The sequence below is a fragment of the Electrona antarctica genome (assembly GCF_951216825.1).
Source record: "Electrona antarctica genome assembly, chromosome: 22".
Lineage (NCBI taxonomy): Eukaryota > Metazoa > Chordata > Actinopteri > Myctophiformes > Myctophidae > Electrona > Electrona antarctica.
This window is the reverse complement of record NC_136805.1, coordinates 13,209,565-13,231,963: the sequence shown is the minus strand read 5'-3', so window position 1 is coordinate 13,231,963 and position 22,399 is coordinate 13,209,565. Positions and strand designations below refer to the sequence as shown.

Here is a 22,399-nt window from a genome sequence, read left to right as displayed (position 1 = left end):
TTGGCTATTTTTGCTGCCTCATCACGAAGTAGGGTATTCATTTATGAAACAACTGTTGAAATATGGTGATACTTTGGTTTCTGCCCAACAGCAACATCATATCCCTCTCGCCTGCTCTTTCTCTCTCTCTAGTATTTCTTGTATCTGGCCTGGTATAGGGCATTAAGCAACTAGTCGACTAGTTTACTAGTCGACTAATAAATCCACTAGTCGACCTTGTTGGTACTAGTTGAGTTTATTTTTTTCCCGATTTTGTAGGCCTCAAGATCAGGTAGATTATAGTTATAGTCACCATGTACACAGTTTTTCAATGTAAAAATATTTATTTCAAAAAAAGAAAAAAAAGTTTATTTTTTTAATTTATTTAATTTTTTACACAATAGGTAGTTAAACAACTAGTCGACTAGTCGACTAGTAAACTAGGCAACTAGTCAACTAGTAAAAATGACTAGAAGTGAATGCCCTAGCCTGGTACAGTATATGACCATGTCTATCCTGTTATTTCTCTGTCTAGTCCTTCTTGTATCTAGCCTGGTATATGACCATGTCTATCCTGTAATTTCTCTGTCTAGTCCTTCTTGTATCTAGCCTGGTATATGACCATGTCTATCCTGTTATTTCTCTGTCTAGTCCTTCTTGTATCTAGCCTGGTATATGACCATGTCTATCCTGTTATTTCTCTGTCTAGTCCTTCTTGTATCTAGCCTGGTATATGACCATGTCTATCCTGTTATTTCTCTGTCTAGTCCTTCTTGTATCTAGCCTGGTATATGACCATGTCTATTCTGGGTCACTACAACAACTTCTTCTTTGCTGCCCACCTGCTGGACATCGCCATGGGCTTCAAGACGCTCCGCACCATCCTCTCTTCTGTCACGCACAATGGCAAACAGGTCAGCAGATTTGCAGTGCAAAATGTATTTTCTAACACATGGTCATTAAGTCTACGGACACCGTTTAACCAATTCAACGTTTTACACCATTAGAGACACATATAGTGTAGAGTGTTGTGGACCTTTTAGAATAGTAATTTCATCTCTCTGTTAGTTTGTGTTACAGTAGACCTGGGCCTCTCTCTTAGGGTTATTAAGACACGAGGTCGAGCACGCATCCGCCTGGGTGATGGCAGACTGCTGGGCGAGCCCTGGCGCTTTGGCATGGGGGGTCAGATCAACATATGGAATGAATTCTGTACTGGTCATATATGGAGCGTGTCCTGAGTGTACAGGGTTTGATGTGGTCAGATCAACATATGGAATGTCAGCTTCATATATGGAGATCTAAGGGTGGCAGTGGGTCAGTGTCTTGAGTGTACAGGGTTTGATGAGGGACAACCCAGGTAGGCCTTAATTTTCGGGCCTGTTGAGAACTCTAGTTTTCCCCTGCTACCGGGCGCGGCTGCACTAACTTTGGGGCGGGCCCGTCTAGAGTTTGAATGGACAGGTATCAGTCAAAAGGGAGACATCGAAGAGGAAGGACGGATGGGGAAGGATCAGCATATGGAATGTTAGAACAGGTCAGCTCCATATATGGAAATCTAAGGGTTTGAGGTTTGAGGTCAGATGTAGAGTTGCTGGCCAATTTGATGACATCAGGGAGATCCATCCTTGATGATGTCATGTGGGGTGACGGACGGATGGACTGACTGACGGGAAATGCACGTTTTCATAGTAAATGCGACCTGCTGTCGCAATAAAGACTAAACTAAAAGTAAGCATTTTCAAAACACAAGAAGTAAACTAGCAGACCTGTGTTTCAGTTGGTGTTGACAGTAGGCCTCCTGGCGGTGGTGGTGTACCTCTACTGTGTTTCAGTTGGTGTTGACAGTAGGCCTCCTGGCGGTGGTGGTGTACCTCTACTAAACTAGCAGACCTGTGTTTCAGTTGGTGTTGACAGTAGGCCTCCTGGCGGTGGTGGTGTACCTCTACTGTGTTTCAGTTGGTGTTGACAGTAGGCCTCCTGGCGGTGGTGGTGTACCTCTACTGTGTTTCAGTTGGTGTTGACAGTAGGCCTCCTGGCGGTGGTGGTGTACCTCTACTGTGTTTCAGTTGGTGTTGACAGTAGGCCTCCTGGCGGTGGTGGTGTACCTCTACTGTGTTTCAGTTGGTGTTGACAGTAGGCCTCCTGGCGGTGGTGGTGTACCTCTACTGTGTTTCAGTTGGTGTTGACAGTCGGCCTCCTGGCGGTGGTGGTGTACCTCTACTGTGTTTCAGTTGGTGTTGACAGTAGGCCTCCTGGCGGTGGTGGTGTACCTCTACAGAACTAACCTATCAGACCTGTGTTTCAGTTGGTGTTGACAGTAGGCCTCCTGGCGGTGGTGGTGTACCTCTAACCTGTGTTTCAGTTGGTGTTGACAGTAGGCCTCCTGGCGGTGGTGGTGTACCTCTACTGTGTTTCAGTTGGTGTTGACAGTAGGCCTCCTGGCGGTGGTGGTGTACCTCTACACGGTAGTGGCCTTCAACTTCTTCAGGAAGTTCTACAACAAAAGTGAAGACGGAGAATCGCCGGACATGAAGTGTGATGACATGTTGACCGTGAGTAAAATACTCTCTATTAAAATACGCTCTATTATGCAAGTCTTCCTTATATTATGGTAATTTAGTTATAACGCCACTATCTTATGTCCAATCCGTGGCCACTAGTTCAGTTAGGTTTAAAGATGGCGTGCCGTGACTTTTCTATCTCTTATAGACCCCCAGGTGTGGTTATAATATTCAAATATGTCTTCTATTATAAATGTATATTTTTGGTTTCTTCCTGAAAGCTGAAAGCCTTCAGCCAACTTCCAATACCCAAAATCTCGCTCACTCACACTCGGTCACTGGTGTTACGGTGAAATTGGTGACCTGCTGACACACTCTTCAGAAAGATGAAAATCTTCCTCCTAGTATAATCATAGTACCTGATGATAATGTTTAGTGGGGATCACAGCACTCCATCTTTAAGATTAAAGAAAACAACTTAAAATACGTAGGTTAAGGGACAAAGGCTGCATAACTGGGTCCTAACATGCCCCTTTACTTTTTCCATGTACCAGACGGTGTTTTCAGAGTCTTTCGCCATTAGTAAAGAATTTGGCAATTGAAGCCATGTAGTATTCAACTGCACTGCAAGTGGCCACAATATGCATGTTCAAAAGTTACATGCGCCTCACAGCTAGAAGGTCCTGGGTTTGATTCCCACTCTGGACGCTGTGGGTGCTGGCGGCGTGTTTCCTCCTCCGCGTCATCAGTGCCCATACCATACGAGGCGGGGTTGGCGAAAGGGCCTTTCTGTGTGGAGTTTGCATGTTTTCCCTGTGTCCCCTAGGGTAGGTACCCTCACAAAAAACATGCAATAATTCTGGTCTCTAAACTGCCTCCCCCTGGCCAGCCGGGGTGCCTGATGGAGGGGAAAGGAACTGGTTGGAATAACGTGTTCCTTCCACGCGCTACGTCCAACCAGGGAAACTCCCCCCTGTCAGGTGTAAAGGAGCAACTTGGACACTCAGGCATGAAGGAAGCATGAGTTCAAGTCCGTTGCTCTCTACATGTCCCCCATATATGGGGACTAGGTTGGTGGAGGGTGTGTAGAGCCCAGGCTCACATTAGATAATTGACACAGGGGTGAAAAATGGGTTTACAAAATTGTGGGATAAAAAATATATTAAAAAAAGAAAAGTTACATACTGTAGCAACTACAGTACACGCACGCACGCACGCACGCACGCACACACACACACACACACACACACACACACACACACACACACACACACACTCACAAAGTAGTATCTTTAATGAATAAACAGTACATTCAGTCAACAATGCATATACAGTATGTACAGTATGAATATTTGTGCAGCGTACGACGTACGTAATGTTACAATTACAATTTAGGCATTAAGCAAATGCTCTTATTCAGAGAGACTTACAAGGTATTCTGGGCTATAACAAGCCCATGTCAGTGTTCAGCAGTGTACATCCTAGTATGCAAAGGGTCACATGTCAGTGTTCAGCAGTGTACATCCTAGTATGCAAAGGGCCACATGTCAGTGTTCAGCAGTGTACATGCTAGCTATGCAAAGGGCCACATGTCAGTGTTCAGCAGTGTACATCCTAGTATGCAAAGGGCCACATGTCAGTGTTCAGCAGTGTACATCCTAGTATGCAAAGGGCCACATGTCAGTGTTCAGCAGTGTACATCCTAGTATGCAAAGGGCCACATGTCAGTGTTCAGCAGTGTACATGCTAGCTATGCAAAGGGCCACATGTCAGTGTTCAGCAGTGTACATCCTAGTATGCAAAGGGCCACATGTCAGTGTTCAGCAGTGTACATCCTAGTATGCAAAGGGCCACATGTCAGTGTTCAGCAGTGTACATCCTAGTATGCAAAGGGCCACATGTCAGTGTTGAGCAGTGTACATCCTAGTATGCAAAGGGCCACATGTCAGTGTTCAGCAGTGTACATCCTAGTATGCAAAGGGCCACATGTCAGTGTTCAGCAGTGTACATCCTAGTATGCAAAGGGCCACATGTCAGTGTTCAGCAGTGTACATCCTAGTATGCAAAGGGCCACATGTCAGTGTTCAGCAGTGTACATCCTAGTATGCAAAGGGCCACATGTCAGTGTTCAGCAGTGTACATCCTAGTATGCAAAGGGCCACATGCCTGAGTGTACATCCTAGTATGCAAAGGGCCACATGTCAGTGTTCAGCAGTGTACATCCTAGTATGCAAAGGGCCACATGTCAGTGTTCAGCAGTGTACATCCTAGTATGCAAAGGGCCACATGTCAGTGTTCAGCAGTGTACATCCTAGTATGCAAAGGGCCACATGTCAGTGTTCAGCAGTGTACATGCTAGTATGCAAAGGGCCACATGCCTGAGTGTACATCCTAGTATGCAAAGGGCCACATGTCAGTGTTCAGCAGTGTACATCCTAGTATGCAAAGGGCCACATGTCAGTGTTCAGCAGTGTACATCCTAGTATGCAAAGGGCCACATGTCAGTGTTCAGCAGTGTACATCCTAGTATGCAAAGGGCCACATGTCAGTGTACATCCTAGTATGCAAAGGGCCACATGCCTGAGTGCCCGAGTCAGGGTGCCTGGCAGCTCCTCTCAGCCAGTTATAGGCCAGTCAATCTAAGCTAAAAAGGGTCGTGACCCAAAATAAATTGCAATAGTATGCAAAGGGCCACATGTCAGTGTTCAGCAGTGTACATGCTAGTATGCAAAGGGCCACATGCCTGAGTGTACATCCTAGTATGCAAAGGGCCACATGTCAGTGTTCAGCAGTGTACATCCTAGTATGCAAAGGGCCACATGTCAGTGTTCAGCAGTGTACATCCTAGTATGCAAAGGGCCACATGTCAGTGTTGAGCAGTGTACATCCTAGTATGCAAAGGGCCACATGTCAGTGTTCAGCAGTGTACATCCTAGTATGCAAAGGGCCACATGTCAGTGTTCAGCAGTGTACATCCTAGTATGCAAAGGGCCACATGTCAGTGTTCAGCAGTGTACATCCTAGTATGCAAAGGGCCACATGTCAGTGTTCAGCAGTGTACATCCTAGTATGCAAAGGGCCACATGTCAGTGTTCAGCAGTGTACATCCTAGTATGCAAAGGGCCACATGCCTGAGTGTACATCCTAGTATGCAAAGGGCCACATGTCAGTGTTCAGCAGTGTACATCCTAGTATGCAAAGGGCCACATGTCAGTGTTCAGCAGTGTACATCCTAGTATGCAAAGGGCCACATGTCAGTGTTCAGCAGTGTACATCCTAGTATGCAAAGGGCCACATGTCAGTGTTCAGCAGTGTACATGCTAGTATGCAAAGGGCCACATGCCTGAGTGTACATCCTAGTATGCAAAGGGCCACATGTCAGTGTTCAGCAGTGTACATCCTAGTATGCAAAGGGCCACATGTCAGTGTTCAGCAGTGTACATCCTAGTATGCAAAGGGCCACATGTCAGTGTTCAGCAGTGTACATCCTAGTATGCAAAGGGCCACATGTCAGTGTACATCCTAGTATGCAAAGGGCCACATGCCTGAGTGACCGAGTCAGGGTGCCTGGCAGCTCCTCTCAGCCAGTTATAGGCCAGTCAATCTAAGCTAAAAAGGGTCGTGACCCAAAATAAATTGCAATAGTAATCATTCAAGGTTTTTTTAAGCCATTCACTTCCTGATTTACTGGCCCACAAACCTTGCTATTGAAATATTAACGCTTCTAAAGAGAGGTCAGACTTATTAGCGCAAAGTAGTAATGGAAGATTTCACCTCCCAGTTTTGGGGGGAAATTGAAGGCCGGGCTTTTCAGAGTACAATCTGCTTCATCTGCTGGGCACTCTAGCGCCTTTATTCTTAAAAATTCAGGGGCAAGAAAGTGTTAATTGGAGCTATTCTAGGGGCCAGGCCCTTGAGCAGAAAGTACTGTATACAGTTTGTAGGTCTAGAGTACCACTGTCGCTGTGGTTTATCTGCAGCATTGTGAAAAACAGAGAATGAATTGAGTCGAATTGCTGGCACAAATGCCCTCTTAGATTTTCATGACATTATTTTTGCTCGCCTGCACTTGCCAGCACAAGATTTCGCAAACATCGTTTAGAGAAGACTTTTCAAAGACAAACAATGATTTACATTTCCCAATTATACAATCCTTCTCTTGCCAGGAAACAGTGTTGCAAGATTAACCTAGAGATTTGTCCTTGTCTGTTGCACTGTTCACACTTTCAGTGAGATGTACCTCTTGCTCTCTCCGTATTACCCTTTTCACTGGACCATAATGGTTCACAAGAAACAGCATATGCCAATTATGCTGTAGTACAAGTATTCTCATTTAACTTAATTGACAAAACCCGCTATCACATTTTAATCACATGGAACATTCCAATGCCAGACAACATCGTCTGGGTCTTCTTTCTCTCTATCTAGTATTTGTCCTCGCTAACGAAGGTGCTCCAATGAATGCACCTCGTTAAAGAACTTTCCTAATTAATCATTGTCTCTCTGAGGTCTAATTACCCCGGATACCGTGACAGTTGTTAACACTTAACAGCCTGTGTGATTGGCTTGAGGCCTGTGGTGTAATTATCCAGGTGTTAATTGAGATCAAATGTGAATCTTTGTTTAACGGACCAGCCAAGAATATGAACCAATTAACCCTGGTGTTGTTTTTGCGGTAGGAGAGTGTCCCAGCCCTGAGTTTCCGTCCAGGATAAATAAATGTCTTGTCTTATCGATTCAGTGATTACAGTTGCCAGTATGAATGCGTTGCTTGCTACAGTATGATTGCTTGTAAAGCAAAGCAAAGCAAAGTTACTATATTTACCCAGGGTATCTGGGCTAAGCTCAAGAACTTGTTTCCAGCCAGGCCCTGCTCATAGAACATTTCATGGTAGTGGTTCAATGCCTTGCTCAAGGGCACTTCAGCGGTGGTAATTTTAACGTGTCGGACTGCTGATTCGAACTGGCGACCTTCCGGTATCAAGACCGCTCCGCAATCCGTTCGGCCACCGCTACACCGCTTGCCCATATTAATATCAGACAGAATTAAATGGCCTTAAATGGAACTGGTCACACACCCTTTGGAATGATACACTATAGTTGCCGGGTCATTGCCTTATTTACCCAGGGAAGGTCTGCTGAGAACGCCCTGCTTCACACTCACTCACGCAGACAGCAGACACGCACACATTAAAACCTGGGAGCTGCCAGTTGAACCACTCATACTGTGGGCCACTGAGCTGCTCCGCTGGAGCAGTTGGGAGTTCATGCCTTGCTCAAGGGCATTTCAGAGGTGTTGGGGAGGGAGTGGGTAAGAGGTGAATCCCACCTTCCATCTCTCCCTTCCCGGCACGCACGCACGCACACACGCACGCACACACACACACACACACACACACACACACACACACACACCTACGAGCACGCGCACATTAATCCCATATATCCAGCCACCCGTGACATTCCATAGACATGTCTTGTTTCCTATTAAGGAGCGGTCGGGTGGCTAAACAGACAATCCCTTCCCAAATACAGAAAGGTGACAAGGGCTTAGCCCAGGCCAGAAACTCATGGAGGGATGAAGGAAAACATGGCGTTGCCAGGATGAGAGCGAGTGCCTTGGGGAGCTTCTGTGTGTGTGTGTGTGTGTGTGTGTGTGTGTGTGTGTGTGTGTGTGTGTGTGTGTGTGTGTGTGTGTGTGTGTGTGTGTGTGTGTGTGTGTGTGTGTGTGTGTGTGTGTGTGTGTGTGTGTGTGGGGGGGGGGGGTGGGGGGGGGGTGGGGGGGTGTGTGGGTGGGGGGTTACCTTATCTGCTTGTTGTGGATAAATCCCTTACAATGACACTCAACTGTGGGATGAGAGGGTTACATTCTGATCTCTGTCTCTCTGTCGCTTTCCATCTGACTTGATCTCTCTTTTAACTTCCCTGCATCTCTCTCTCTCTTTCTCTGTTCTCAATTTCTTTTGTTCTGTAGCACAATCCCTTTTTGACACATCAATCTCTCTCTCTCTCTCTCTCTCTCGCTCGCTCTCTCTCTCTCTCTCTCTCTCTCTCTCTCTCTCTCTCTCTCGCTCTCTCGCTCTCTCTCTCTCTCGCTCTCTTTACCCTGCAGTGACAGAATGTGGTTGTATTTATTTGCTTGACCAGATGGGGTGCAGGCATTGATTAAATCCCCTACCGTAAACAGTAACATGGACACATTGAGCATTACGGTAGCTTCCAGAAAAAAACTTGGTTTTGGCGGAAAGCATTTTATCTATCAAAGCCATCCGACAATTAGGGCTCTGTTTCTCGTCCTCTTCAGCCAGACACAGTGAATCTGACAGAGATGGTGACACGATGGCATCGTTATGTACTGTGAGGGGAATGAACCACTGGCACCACGATGGCATCGTTATGTACTGTGAGGGGAATGAACCACTGGCACCACGATGGCATCGTTATGTACTGTGAGGGGCATGAACCACTGGCACCAAACCATCAGATTCATTATCAAATGCTGTTGCTTTGATTATTTTTGTTCAGGCAGATTATTTTTGCTTTATTTAAACAGGACAGTGTAGTGGGTGCAATTATGTGCTCAACAATGTGCTACAGTATACCAAAACACCAAAACACTGTTCAATAGTCAGTGTGCATCCCCATCAAATTTTCTATGCTCTCCTTTCTATCTCTATTCGTCCTTCCTTTCCTGAAAACTACTAATGTAACAAAAATGTTTTCATCCTCTTCTTTTGCACCTGTAAACCTGTGATGTGACAATGAAGCCGATTTTGGTTTCGTTCGGTTGGCTAAAGAGAGAATTTTAAAAGCACATCGCCATTGTTAAAATGTACTTCTCTATCTTATACAATCCCCCACTCCCCCTCCCCAAATCTCTCACACACACACAGTGCTACATGTTCCACATGTACGTGGGCGTACGTGCAGGCGGTGGGATCGGGGACCAGATCGAGGACCCAGCGGGAGACGAGTACGAGATCTACCGCATCATCTTCGACATCACCTTCTTCTTCTTCGTCATCGTCATCCTCCTGGCCATCATTCAAGGTAAGGGGGGGAAGGGGGGGGGGCTCTATGTGCAAGTGTATTTTCTGTTTACTGTTATTATCAAATCAAATCAAACTTTATTTATAGAGCACATTTACAAAGACCAGAAGGTCAACCAAAGTGCTGTACACGATCATATAACAGGCATACAATCAACACAAACAATATAGTAAAACGTAAGTTACGTATGTAACTATGGTTCTATGAGTCCCGAATGACCGCCAGAGGCGGTGCTTAAGCACTGAATACGTCCCTTCGCGCATGCGCAGTCGAGTATTTTATACCAACAATGTCAATTTTGACCCCGTGATGACCCGGAGTCGTCTATATCTTCCGGCAGTCACCAGGGGCTCAGTCCCTACAGAATCTTCTCGCGAGCACACGAGGATTCTGAGTGACAAGAGTGCTCTGGCGGTCATTCGGGACTCATAGAACCATAGTTACATACGTAACTTACGTTCTATTTCGTCCCTGCTGACCGCCAGAGGCGGTGCTTAAGCACTGAATGACTTATACCAGCAAAGTCACGAGGAATCCTGATTACAAACCTCAAAGAGTAGAACCGGAGGATTCGGGGAAGAGGACCACGTCCAATGGGTGTGGAGTGGCAACATTCACCCTGTAGTACCTTGAGAAAGTGCCTGCCGAAGCCCATGAGGCGGCGGCACAAATGTCCTCCAAGGGCACCCCTCTCATGGCAGCCCATGATGTGGAAATGCTCCTTGTAGAGTGGCCCCGTACACCCGATGGTACGGGAAGGTTACTTACCTCATAGGCGTGGCTGATTGTGTCCACAATCCAGTGGGACAGGCGCTGCTTTGAGAGAGCGCCGCCTTTGTTCACACCATTATGGCAGAGGAATAGCTGCTCTGCCCGCCTGATGCGTGCAGTAGCACCAATGTAGGCTCTCAGGGCCCGGACTGGGCACAACAGCTCCAGTTTGTCTGTAACCTCCCCAGGTGGGGGGTTAAATCGGGCCAGCCTGATAGGCTGGTTGAGGTGAGGCTGCGACAGCACCTTTGGGAGGAATGCTATGTTTGGCCACAGCGTGACCCCTGAGCCGTCTGCGTTCCACCTCAGACATGTCTCACTGACTGACAGGGCGTGCAGCTCACTGACGCGCTTTGCCGATGTAATGGCCAGGAGGAAAGATGTCTTGCACGACGCCCACTTCAACTCCGCCTGTGCCAGGGGTTCGAAGGGAGGCCCGCACAGGGCGTCCAATACCCGGTTAAGGTCCCATGACGGAGCTCTCGGAGCTCTCGGGGGATGCAACCTCTGAGCACCTCTCAGGAAGAGGGACACCAGGTTGTGGCTCCCTACCGTGCGGTCATTAATTGTAACGTGGCGGCAGGATATTGCTGCCACGTAAACTTTCAAGGTAGAGGGAGATCGGCCCTTACCTAGTAGGGATTGCAGGAACTCCAGGATCGTGGGTACTGGGCAGTGTACTGGGTCTTCGCCCAGATCCCTGCACCAGCTGGAAAACAGCTTCCACCTGTTGTCATACTGTAGCCTGGTGGACGGCGCTCTGGCGTTCAGTATTGTGTGCCTCACCGGGCTGCTCAGCGGTGGTTCCGGCCCCTGAGCAGCCAGACGCACAGCTGGAGGCGTTGTGGGCATGGGTGCCAGATCCGGCCTCCCAGCTGTGACAATAGGTCCCTCCTGTCGGGAAGGCGCCAAGGCGCTCCGTGGCAGAGGCTGTGGAGCAGGGGGAACCATGTCCTCCCTGGCCAAAAGGGGGCCACCAGCAGGATGGTGTGACCCTCCTGAACGACCCTCTGGAGGATCATGCGTACCAGAGGAAGTGGTGGGAATGCATATAGCAGCTCTTGTGGCCAAGGGTGCGACAGTGCGTCCAGGCCCAGAGGACTGTCGGTTTCCACTAGGGAGAACCAGCGGGGGCAGTGGGTTGACTCCTCTGAGGCGAGGAGGTCCACCTGTGCTCTCCCGAAGCGGGCCCAGATGGTGTGCACCACATCCGGATGGAGGCGCCATTCCCCTGACGGGGGCTTCTGGCGGGAGAGGAAGTCCGCAAGGTGGTTCCGCTCCCCTGGTATGTGCACCGCCCGTAGGCTGGTGAGACGGGGGGCCGCCCACGTCAGCAGGTCTGTGGACACCTCTAGCAGTCGTGCAGACTTGGTTCCGCCCTGATGGTTGATGTGGTATACGGTTGATGTGTTGTCTGACCGTATGAGGATGTGCCTGCCTCTCAGATATGGCAGGAAGTGTTGTAGGGCCAGGTGCACCGCCCGCAGCTCCAGCACGTTTATGTGGTCTAGGCGGTCTTCCGCAGACCACTGGTCGCGAGCTGTCCTGCTCTGCCACACCGCACCCCAGCCCAGGGGGCAGGCGTCGGTGGTGACGATCTCCCTGCGAGAGGGAATGGAACACATAGGGACCCCCCTCGACAGGTACGCCCTGTCTCTCCATGGGGCTAGGGCGAGTAGACACTGTCGTGACACTGTTATTTTCCTGTGTCTGTGCCGCTCGGCATCCAAATGAAAGCTGTTCAGCCACCTCTGCAGGGGGCGCAACCGCAGCAAACCCAGGGGGACAACGGCCACCACGGACGTCAGTTTTCCCAAGAGGCAGAGGAATGTGACAAACGACAGCCGACTGCCTCTCCGAAACATGGGAAGAAACTTTAAAATGTCGTCCACCCGGCGGGAGGACGGACATGCTTTCATCGTTATGGTGTGTAAAGCCAGACCAATAAACGTTGTGGTTTGGGATGGGGTCAGGCAACTCTTTTCCGCATTTACCTTGAGACCCAGCCGGGCTGCGTGGGACAGGAGACGTGCTGTGTCCTCGGCTACCTGCGCCTGGGATGGCGCGCAAATCAGCCAGTCGTCGAGATATGGGAGGATCTTGACGCCCTGCGACTGGAGAGGCGCCAGCGCCGCTGCCACACACCTTGTGAATACTCTCGGGGAGAGGGAGAGCCCGAACGGCAGGACTCTGAACTGCCAGTGGCGGTCTCGATAGGCAAACAAGGTTCAAGGTTCAAGGTTAGCTTTATTGTCCCTTGCGGGAAATTGGTTTGCAGCCAGATCATAGTAAAAAATACACACAACAACAACATTCAATACAAGACTGAGATCTAAGAACAGGGCACTAGAGACAGAGAATTCATGACATTCAAAGTAGCAAAGTCAGCAAAAGTGCATTAGTGGGCAGTATGTGCAAAGAGGCAAGAATAAAGTGCTATCTGCTGTTCAGCAGTTGAATAGCAGCCGGGACAAAGGATAGTTTGAACCGATTAGTCTTTGTAGTGGGCACCCTCAGCCGACGACCTGAGGGCAACAGTTCAAACTCAGACCGAAGTGGGTGATCCGATACCTCCAGGAGGGAGGAGGCTCTTTTAAGCATCTGCCTCTTGTACAGTTCTATGAGTTGGGCTTGGGTTCTCCCAGAAATCTTACTGGCCACTTTGACGAGGCTGCTGAGCCTGTTCTTGTTTGCCAGGGTCAGATTACCGTACCAGGCAACCATACAAAACATGAGAACAGATTCAATAAAACTTCTATAGAAAAGAGTCATCATCACAGACGAGACATTAAAAGAACGCATTTTCCTCAGAAAAAAAAGACGCTGCTGGACTTTTTTTGATGTAGAGGCAACATGAGAGTCAAAGGAGAGTTTGTTGTCAAGAACGACACCCAAATATTTATAGCTCTCTACAATTTCAATTTCTGTGCCCTTAATGAGTGTAGGAGCAGGACTGGGAGGAGTCCTTCTAAAGCTGATGATCATGTCTTTTGTTTTGGTCACATTTAACTGTAAGAATGACTTGTCACACCACGATATGAAGTCATTGACAACTGGCCCATGCTGTACCTCATTGTCTTCAAGAAGGCTAACAATCACAGAGTCATCAGCAAATTTGACAATATACCTGTTAGGGTGATTGCTACAACAGTCGTTGGTATACAGAATATACAGTAGTGAGGAGAGACAACAGCCTTGGGGAGAACCAGTGGAGGAGAGCAACAGAGAAGACAGGACCTCATTTACCCTCACGCACTGAGACCTAACAGTTAAGAAGTCTATGATCCAGCCAACAAGGTTAAGATCCAGTTTAAAATAACTGATTAGCTTCTGGGCTAGAAGATGTGGCTGGATCGTGTTAAAGGCAGAGGAAAAATCGACAAACAACAGTCTGGCCTGTGTTTTTTTCCCCTCAAGGTGGCGGTACAAGAAATGCAGTAGGGTGATAGTGGCATCATCTACACCTCTTCCAGACCTGTATGCAAACTGCAGGGGATCTAGAGATTTCTCCACCTGCTTTAGGATGCTATCTTTGACTAGCTTTTCCAAACATTTCATTACTAATGAAGTCAAGGCAACAGGCCTGAAGTCATTTAATGACTTTGGGGTTCTAATTTTGGCAACTGGGACAATTGTGGACTGTTTCCATAACTTAGGGACCCGCTGTTGTTGAAGAGATAAGTTAAAAATAAAATGAAAAATGCTGCAGAGCTGTTCAGCACACGTTGAGAGAACCTTGCCACATATATTGTCCGGCCCTGGACTTTTTGACTTAGTGTTTCTGAGGTGTTTTTCCACACTTTTTTTGTCAATTACTAGGGCTGGAGGGGCTCTAGTCTCGTTTTTTAATTCATTAATTTTATTAGCAAAGTCCTGATTCTCAAATCTTAGGTAAAACTTATTTAGCTCATTGGCCAGCTGTACATCTGAGTCAAACCCAGGCATGGAGATGAGCTTATGGCCTTTATCATCTGCCCCTGTCATAGATTTCATGCCGTTCCATGCTTCCCTGAGGTTGTTACTGCTCAGCTCAGCTTCGATTTTGTTTTTGTACCTGAGTTTACCTTTTTTTATTTCAGACTTTATCTCTCTATTTAGTTCCCTAACCTTGGGTAGATCACCCTCATTGAAGGCATTTTTCCTGTTGTGGATTAAGCTTTTAAGGGCTGATGATGCCCAGGGTTTGCTATTAGGAAAAACCTTAACAGTCTTAGTGGGAATAACGTTGTCTTCACAGAATGATATATAGCTGCACACAGCGTCTGTGATTTCATCAATATTATCAGATGATTCTGTAAACACAGACCAATCTGTGCAGTCAAAGCACCCCTGCAGGGCAAGAGAGGAATCCTCATTCCAGATCTTCACCTGTCTTTTCCGCACCTTCTCCCTCCTTAGCACAGTCTTGTAAACGGGTAGAAGGTGTACAATGTTATGATCAGAAGATCCGAGAGCAGGGCCCGCCTCCGATTTGTATGCTCCTTTAATTGAGCCATAGCATAGATCCAGAGTCTTGTTGCGCCGTGTGTGACAGTTGACATATTGATAAAAGCTGTTTAGAGTTTTCTTCAAGTTGCAATGATTAAAGTCTCCCAGAATTATGTTGGGCGCGTCAGGGGAGATAGATTGCAATGATTGTGTCACTCTGAAGATGGTGTTCGCTGCGATGTCCGCGTTGGCTTTTGGATGAATATAAACAACGGTGATAAACACTTGGGGAAATTCCCTTGGGAGATAAAAGGGCCGCACCGACACGGACAGGAGCTCTATATCGGGCGTGCATAACCGTTCACGCACGGTGAAGTTATTACACCATCTCCGATTAATGTATAGGCACACCCCTCCTCCCTGTGTTTTGTGTGTTACCTCACTGTCCCGGTCCAGCCGTATAGGCGATCCGAAGCCGCTGATGTCAAATGACGTGTCAGAGTCAGAGTCAGTAAGCCAAGTTTCAGTGAATGCCATCAAGCAGACATCCCTGTATTCGCGTAGATGACTGATATTCCCATGTAATTCATCCATTTTGTTCCTCAAGGATTGGACGTTGGCCAGGATTATAGAGGGTAGTGGGACGCGGTTTTTTTCCGTCTGTTTCCTTAGACGTTGACGCACGCCACCCTTCTTTCCTCTTTTCCTGATGTATGCCGATTTCTTGTGGCCATCTCTTACATTCACAGAATCTCCGACTATTCCTGTATTAAAGTTGGAAGTCTGTGAAGAGAGTGTCGCATCGAGGCTCGAGACATCAAGACGATTCCACTGTAAATTTAGGAGAAACTCCCGCGAGTACTGAAATGTTTGTGAATGTTGGTGACTCCATGCAAAAACCATTAAAAGCATCAAAAGTAGTATTCTTAGAAACTCCATCTTTCAGCCTCCTGAGCTATAAGTATGACTTAATAAATACTCGAAAACTCTAGGCCTGTTCTGACAAGACAAACATAATAAACAGTTAAAACGATGCACAGACACTCCTTAAACTAAAACCTGCTGCTGGTCGCCACAAGAGCAGCGCCCGTAATCCACTTTTTGTTTTCACTCAGCAGGAACTGGCGGTGTTGCCGAGCAATGGGGACATGAAAGTATGCGTCCTCTAGGTCCACTGATGTGAACCATTCCCCGTGGGCGATGGATTGCAGGACTTCTATTGTGGTCAGCATATGGAACGGAATGACCTTCATAAATGTGTTCAGTACCCTTAGGTCTAAGACGGGACGAAGCCCGCCTGTCTTTTTTTCCACTAGAAAGTATGTCGAGTAGAACCCCCTGGGGTGCTCCCGGGGGTCTACTGCTTCGATGGCGCCCTTGGCCAGGAGGGTGGACAGCTCCTGGTCTAGGGCAAGGGCCTTTGCCGGGTCGGCTATGGTGGTCATTCTGACCCGGCCGGCTGTGGGGGGCCGGCGTCGGAACTGGAGCTTGTACCCGTGGGTTAAGGTGGCAACCACCCACGGGTCCGAAGCTTGAGCAGCCCAGTACCTGAGCTGCTGAGGTGTAAAGTATCCGACGGCCGGCCCCGTGGTCTCAGCGTCTGCCCCCCCGGCCCCTAGGGGCCCTGGGGGGGGGGTCCGCCACGGCCCGGGGCTCGAAACTGCCTAACGGAGGACCGGCCAGGGTTATGGCCCTGCCTCTGTTCGGTACGCTGAGCCGTGCGCTGGCCCCCGGTGGGGGCCTGTGGCAGGCGAGCTCGGGTGGCGGCCGAGGGGCCTCTGCTCCTGTTAGGAGGCCCATCTGGGGGAGGCATGCGCTGTCGCCGTAGGCTTGACAGCTGCTCCTTGTCCTCCCTGGCCCGGATTGTGCGGTCTAGCGCTTCCCGCGCAGCTGGGCCAAATATCGTTCCCGGCACCACTGGGAGACCACGCAGGGTTGCCCTGGTTTTCTCGGTCAGGTTGGCCTGCGAGAGCCAGACTTGGCGCCGCGCCTGAACCAGGGTGGACATCATCCGTCCAAGCTCTCGTGACATGAGGCCGAATGCCTCCAGTGATGCGTCACAGAGGGTGTTGGAGTCTGCGAGCTCTGCGGGCTCTGCACTTTCGTTGTCCGCCTGCAGAGAAGCCGAGAGGGCAAGCATGAGGTGTGACAGGGAGTTAGAGATCCTCCCGGCACGGGCTCCTGCGTCATAAGCCCTTATGAGGAGGTCGTCGGTGTTCCTGCACTGGGGTCGGGGGCACCTGGCATCCTGCCCTAGCACCTCATCGGAGTCGATGACTAGGGATGCAATACAAGGCTCTACAGCCGGCATGCGATGCAGGCCGACTCCTTCCGCGTCGTCCATGGCCGCGAGAGTACGCCCATCAGTAGAGAGACGAGAGCAAGCCTTTGAGTCTCTCCAGCATGTATGTAGCTCCTTCAGAAAGTCCTCTGAGTGAGGAACGGCGAAGTTAGTGGGGGCTGGCTTGTGCTTGAAGAAGCGGCTTGACGGGGCTGACCCCGCCTGCTGCGGTCCAGCCAGGCCCTGACGTTCAAGAGCCAAGTACAGGACGGCTCTCATGGAGCTGTCCCCCGTCTCAGTCAGGCAGGTCTGGGCTGACGAGTATGAGCCATGCGCCGAGGCCTCGGAAGCCCCATCTGTCCCATCCACCTCATTGTCGTGGAAGTCAGTGGCTGAAGCCGCCAGGGACAGAGTGTCATGGTCCCGATCCTCAGGGACCAGGTGTGGCATCGGAGGAGTAGGTACTTCTGCTTCCTCCGGAGGAATCTCGGGCTGACGGGCCATGAGTATGGCCCTCATTCGGGCCAGGTCGGCAGACAGCTGGTCGACCTTAGATGATAACCTATGGTCAGGCCCCGCCCTTCTCTTGGAAGCGAGGGTCGAGGTAGCAAGTGTGGTGGACTGACGCTTGGTAGCCCTGGTCTGGCGTCGAGGCAGCCGGCCCGATGGGGGGAGCTCGCCTTCGGCCATTTCCACCTGTGCCAATCTGGCTGCCCTCACCTCCCGGGGCATGATGGTGCAGTTCATGCACGGGTTGTCACCGAGTGCCTCCCTCAGATGTTGGGGGCCAAGGCACCCAGGGCAGAGGTCATGCCCATCCTCTGGCCGCAGAGGAGCCTGGCAGGAGGTGCAGAGGTGGTGGTGGGATTCATCCATGGTAACCCGCACCAGTCGTATCTAGCCCAGGGCGCGGACGCTACTGGTCGCTAGGGGTGGAGCCGTATGCTGGAGGGAGGGAGCGCGGACGCTGCCTGTGCCAGCAGAGGCTTGTTGGCTGTGCTGTAGGCCGCTTAAGCTGGGGGAGGGGGCGCGCTCACGCCGCCTATGCCAGCTAAAACAGAGGCTAACAGAGGCTAGTACTGTAAATGCACTATGCAAAGCCCTTGCTAGAAAGTTGTATATATATATATATATAAGAAACAATAACCTATAAAGGGGCAACCAGTCTGGGTAAGCCGAAATTAAAGTGCACTATTGAAAACAAGTGCGGACTGAATCAGTCAAGTTAAATTATAAGAACCTTGGTTACGGAAGTAACCTCGAGGTTACGCCGTGGCGAGAAACAAAAAGATAAACAAATAGCGTCGACTGACGATTGTGTCACAGTGTTGGGAGCGGGCCGCGCTAACGCTAGCCGTCACTAACACTGCAGCATAGCATTCATGAGAATCAGAAGTTGAACATCGTAAGCTAGCAAAGAGGAACGACTATCCGTTCAGCTTTAACCTGTGCTGAACGGGACGCGCAGGTCACCGTTCATAGCACGCAACCGTGTGTATGGCAGGGAAGCGGCGCGCACGCAGCCTATGCTAAACAGAGGTTGTTTGCTTACCTTTGTTCCCACGGTGAAAAGAAGAAGTGTGAAGTCAAGCTCCACTCGAAAACGTAGTATTAGGTCACAGTTCCTGGAGGGCGAACACGCGTCGCTACTCCGACCAATCTAATGGTCACGAAACTACTAGCGACCTAGAAATAGTTCTGTAATAGTGCAGTTCAATTCTGCTGTAGAACTTTGTCGAACTTGCGCGAGCGAGAAGAAATTAGGGACTGAGCCCCTGGTGACTGCCGGAAGATATAGACGACTCCGGGTCATCACGGGGTCAAAATTGACATTGTTGGTATAAAATACTCGACTGCGCATGCGCGAAGGGACGTATTCAGTGCTTAAGCACCGCCTCTGGCGGTCAGCAGGGACGAAATAGAACAACATTGAAGCAACACAAGTATTTAGACAGGGTAACTAGGTCAAACAACATTGAATGCCAGGGAGAAAAGATGTGTTTTAAGCAAAGATTTAAAAGCCTCTAAGGAGCGGGCAGACTTAATGTGTAGGGGCAAACAGTTCCAGAGTTTGGGGCCGGCCACTGAAAAAGCAGTGGTCAGGAGCCGCTGGTCAGCTGACCTCAGGGCCCTGGCTGGGGAGTATGGGTCCATTAGGACCGATAGATACAGGGGGGCCAAACCATTAAGGGCTTTAAAAACAAATAATAAAATCTTAAAATCAATTCTGAATTTAACAGGTAGCCAGTGGAGTGAGGCTAGTGTCTTTTCTGTTTACTGTTATTGCGGGGAAAGCCGATCGATGCTGGGGTTCAAGTTGTTAAAAGTAAGAACTAAATCAAAATGAAGTAAATCAACATTGAGCTGACCTTGTTTGTTGAACCAGGCTTGATCATCGATGCGTTTGGAGAGCTGAGAGACCAGCAGGAGCAGGTGAAAGAAGACATGGAGGTGAATATACAAACACACACACACACACACACACACACACACACACACACACACACACACACACACACACACACACACACACACACACACACACAGGACATAATGAACATGCAATGTGTTTTTCCTTTGCAGACCAAATGCTTTATCTGTGGGATAGGCAACGACTACTTTGACACCGTCCCGCATGGCTTTGAAACACACACATTACAGGAGCACAACCTCGCCAACTACCTGTGAGTACATACCGCTGTGTGTGTGTGTGTGTGTGTGTGTGTGTGTGTGTGTGTGTGTGTGTGTGTGTGTGTGTGTGTGTGTGTGTGTGTGTGTGTGTGTGTGTGTGTGTGTGTGTGTGTGTGTGTGTGTGTGTGTGTGTGTGTGTGTGTCTCGTTTGTGCGTGTCGTTCGTGCGCGCGTATAGTAGTAGGTAGGATTTGGGATATAGTGCTGTATCTGTACCCAACAACTTATATTGTTAGTGTGATTGTGTTATATTCTAATACACAATGCATCTTTGTGCGTGTGTGTGTGTGTGTTACAGATTTTTCGTGATGTATCTCATCAACAAAGACGAAACAGAGCACACAGGCCAGGTATATCATCTAATTACCATTTATATATTGTTGTACTTTCAGTGGCCATTCCCAATCCCTCACATTACGTGTAAAAGAACACTCCACTCTCTCTCTCTCTCTCTCTCTCTCTCTCTCTCTCTCTCACCCTCACCCTTCTCTTGTCAGTCGTCAACCAACACAACACCTCTGTATATGTCCAGTTGTCCACCCACTCTTGGCCTTTAGGCTAGAACCAAACTAATGCTTGTTTATAATGTTGCTCATCTAAGATATGTAAACCTAGCATACCATTGTTATCATTATATTAGTCATTCTGTGGAAATGTTAATAAAAAACCCATAACTCTTAATCTCTGGCTTATTCTCTCTCTCTCTCTCTCTCTCTCTCTCTCGCTCTCTCTCTCTCTCTCTCTCTCTCTCTCTCTCTCTCTCTCTCTCTCTCTCTCTCTCTCTCTCTCTCTCTCTTTCTCAGGAGTCATACGTGTGGAAGATGTATCAGGAGCGTTGCTGGGAGTTCTTCCCTGCCGGTGACTGTTTCCGGAAACAGTACGAGGATCAGCTCAACTGAGCTGGACCGCCGAGCAACAGACTCTGTTTTCTTCTCTTTCATACTATAATCTAAACTTCCCCTCCGTGGCCCTCCTCCATGCTCCTCTCACCCCCCTTCTCCTCTCGATCAAGCCCCTGAACATTAACAGTCTGGGCCAAGTCCCCTCTCCCTTACGGTTCCTTACCTTTTTGTGAGCGGTCACACGCACACCAATCCCAGTCATCGGTTCGGTCTTGTACCCATGTTGTGGTCTCCGCAGCCGAGCCTTTGGCTTTCTGCCCGAACACCCCCATCCCCATGTCGCTGTTCCAGCCTATGAGATCTCACGCATCAAGGACAGACCTTCTCAAAGTCCCATGCACACCTCCCAAGAGCCACAAGAGCTACAGTTTCCGAAATAACCTTAAGAGTTCCCAACCCTGTTACGTTGCACAAACAAACCAAGCTCCAGCACTATAGCCATAACCATAACCCTCTCCCTCCATTATCCTTTTGCTCCCCCGGCTCAAGTTCTACATTTGACTCTCCAACGGCCACATAAAGTCCTTGCACCCCGCCCCCCCTCAGCCCCCAATCCCCCCCCCCCCCCCCCGGGCTCTTTAAACGCCCGGTCCTTTTCGTTCGGAATGCTTCAAAGACTTTGTACATAAACAGATAACCTAATGATTACGCACCGTATAATGTCGACTCGAGGCACTCGAGAGGGAGCTGTCGGTTCAGATGATGACCTAACACGTGCTCCATCTTGTTCTACGTTTTTGCTTTCGGATAGATTCACACTGGCGAGCAAAAAACACCAACAACAACAAAGACATAAGTACGTACTGTATGTGGGATGGAGGGAGGTAAGGAACGAAGGAGGGATGCAAGGAGGAGGAAGAGTGGAGGAAGAGGAGCAGGAGGTGACGATTGTATCCTTTATTTGGGTTGAGGGTGTCAGGGGGGTCGTTGATGGACACTCGGCGGGTGGACAAGGACGGAAGACAAACACAACCGTGATGGCGTTTGAAAACTGTTAACCAGTTGCGATGATTCTAAGGAATTTCTTTAGTCTTTGACCGAGGGCTGGACTAAGAAGCCGTGCTTGTTAAGTTTGTTTGTTGAGTATGTGTGTACACCGCATGTTGCATGCACGTACTGCACATGCCACTACTGTGTATGACGGGCTCCTTCTAAAGGGCAGGCTAGAGGAATAGGACAGATGGACGGATAGGGAGGGGATAGCGGAGGAATCAGTGCCTTACTAAGCCAGGGTTGAGCTATGCAAGCTGGAGAAAGAGCGAGGAATGTCAGAAAGCTTCACACATATAGACGAATTCAGAAACGGGTCTCATGGTCGCAGCTTACGTATTTCCTGTAGGCGGAGCCGACATAGCTGCGGGGTAAACCCGCACCTCTTCTACTGCAGTGAACTGTAGAGTGACTGATGTTAGTCTGCCTCAAATGTTACTCTTTTACCTGCTTCAGTTTTTTTTTTTTTTTTTTTTTTTTTTATGTTGCCACTACTGTTGGAGCAGCCATAAACTACACAGGTTCATCCCGATGTTCTGGGCATCTTTGTGTTAGTGTTAGTAAAAAGCAGGTAAAAGAGTAACGTTTGAGGCAGACTAACATCAGTCACTCTACAGTTCACTGCAGTAGAAGAGGTGCGGGTTTACCCCGCAGCTATGTCGGCTCCGCCTACAGGAAATATGTAAGCTGCGACCATGAGACCCGTTTCTGAATTCGTCTATATATATGTACATACAATATATATGCTATATACAACCAACATTGAAGACCAGGGCGAATACTTCGGAATCGCGTGGCTGGGTG

General features: G+C 49.0%; 1 protein-coding gene across 1 annotated transcript in view; it reads left to right on the top strand.

The window, feature by feature from the left end:
* ryr2a (ryanodine receptor 2a (cardiac)) overlaps positions 1 to 20,966 on the top strand; it is a gene marked incomplete at its 5' end in the record, with an annotated part of 316,463 nt that extends 295,497 nt beyond the window's left edge. The window contains 7 exons of the mRNA XM_079492228.1: positions 747 to 893; positions 2,400 to 2,534; positions 9,377 to 9,533; positions 19,400 to 19,464; positions 19,597 to 19,697; positions 20,002 to 20,053; positions 20,507 to 20,966. Of these exons, the coding sequence (XP_079348354.1) occupies positions 747 to 893; positions 2,400 to 2,534; positions 9,377 to 9,533; positions 19,400 to 19,464; positions 19,597 to 19,697; positions 20,002 to 20,053; positions 20,507 to 20,602 (753 nt within the window). The 3' untranslated portion in view covers positions 20,603 to 20,966. The remainder of the gene's footprint in view (positions 1 to 746; positions 894 to 2,399; positions 2,535 to 9,376; positions 9,534 to 19,399; positions 19,465 to 19,596; positions 19,698 to 20,001; positions 20,054 to 20,506) is intronic.
* Between the last annotated feature and the right edge of the window lie 1,433 nt (positions 20,967 to 22,399).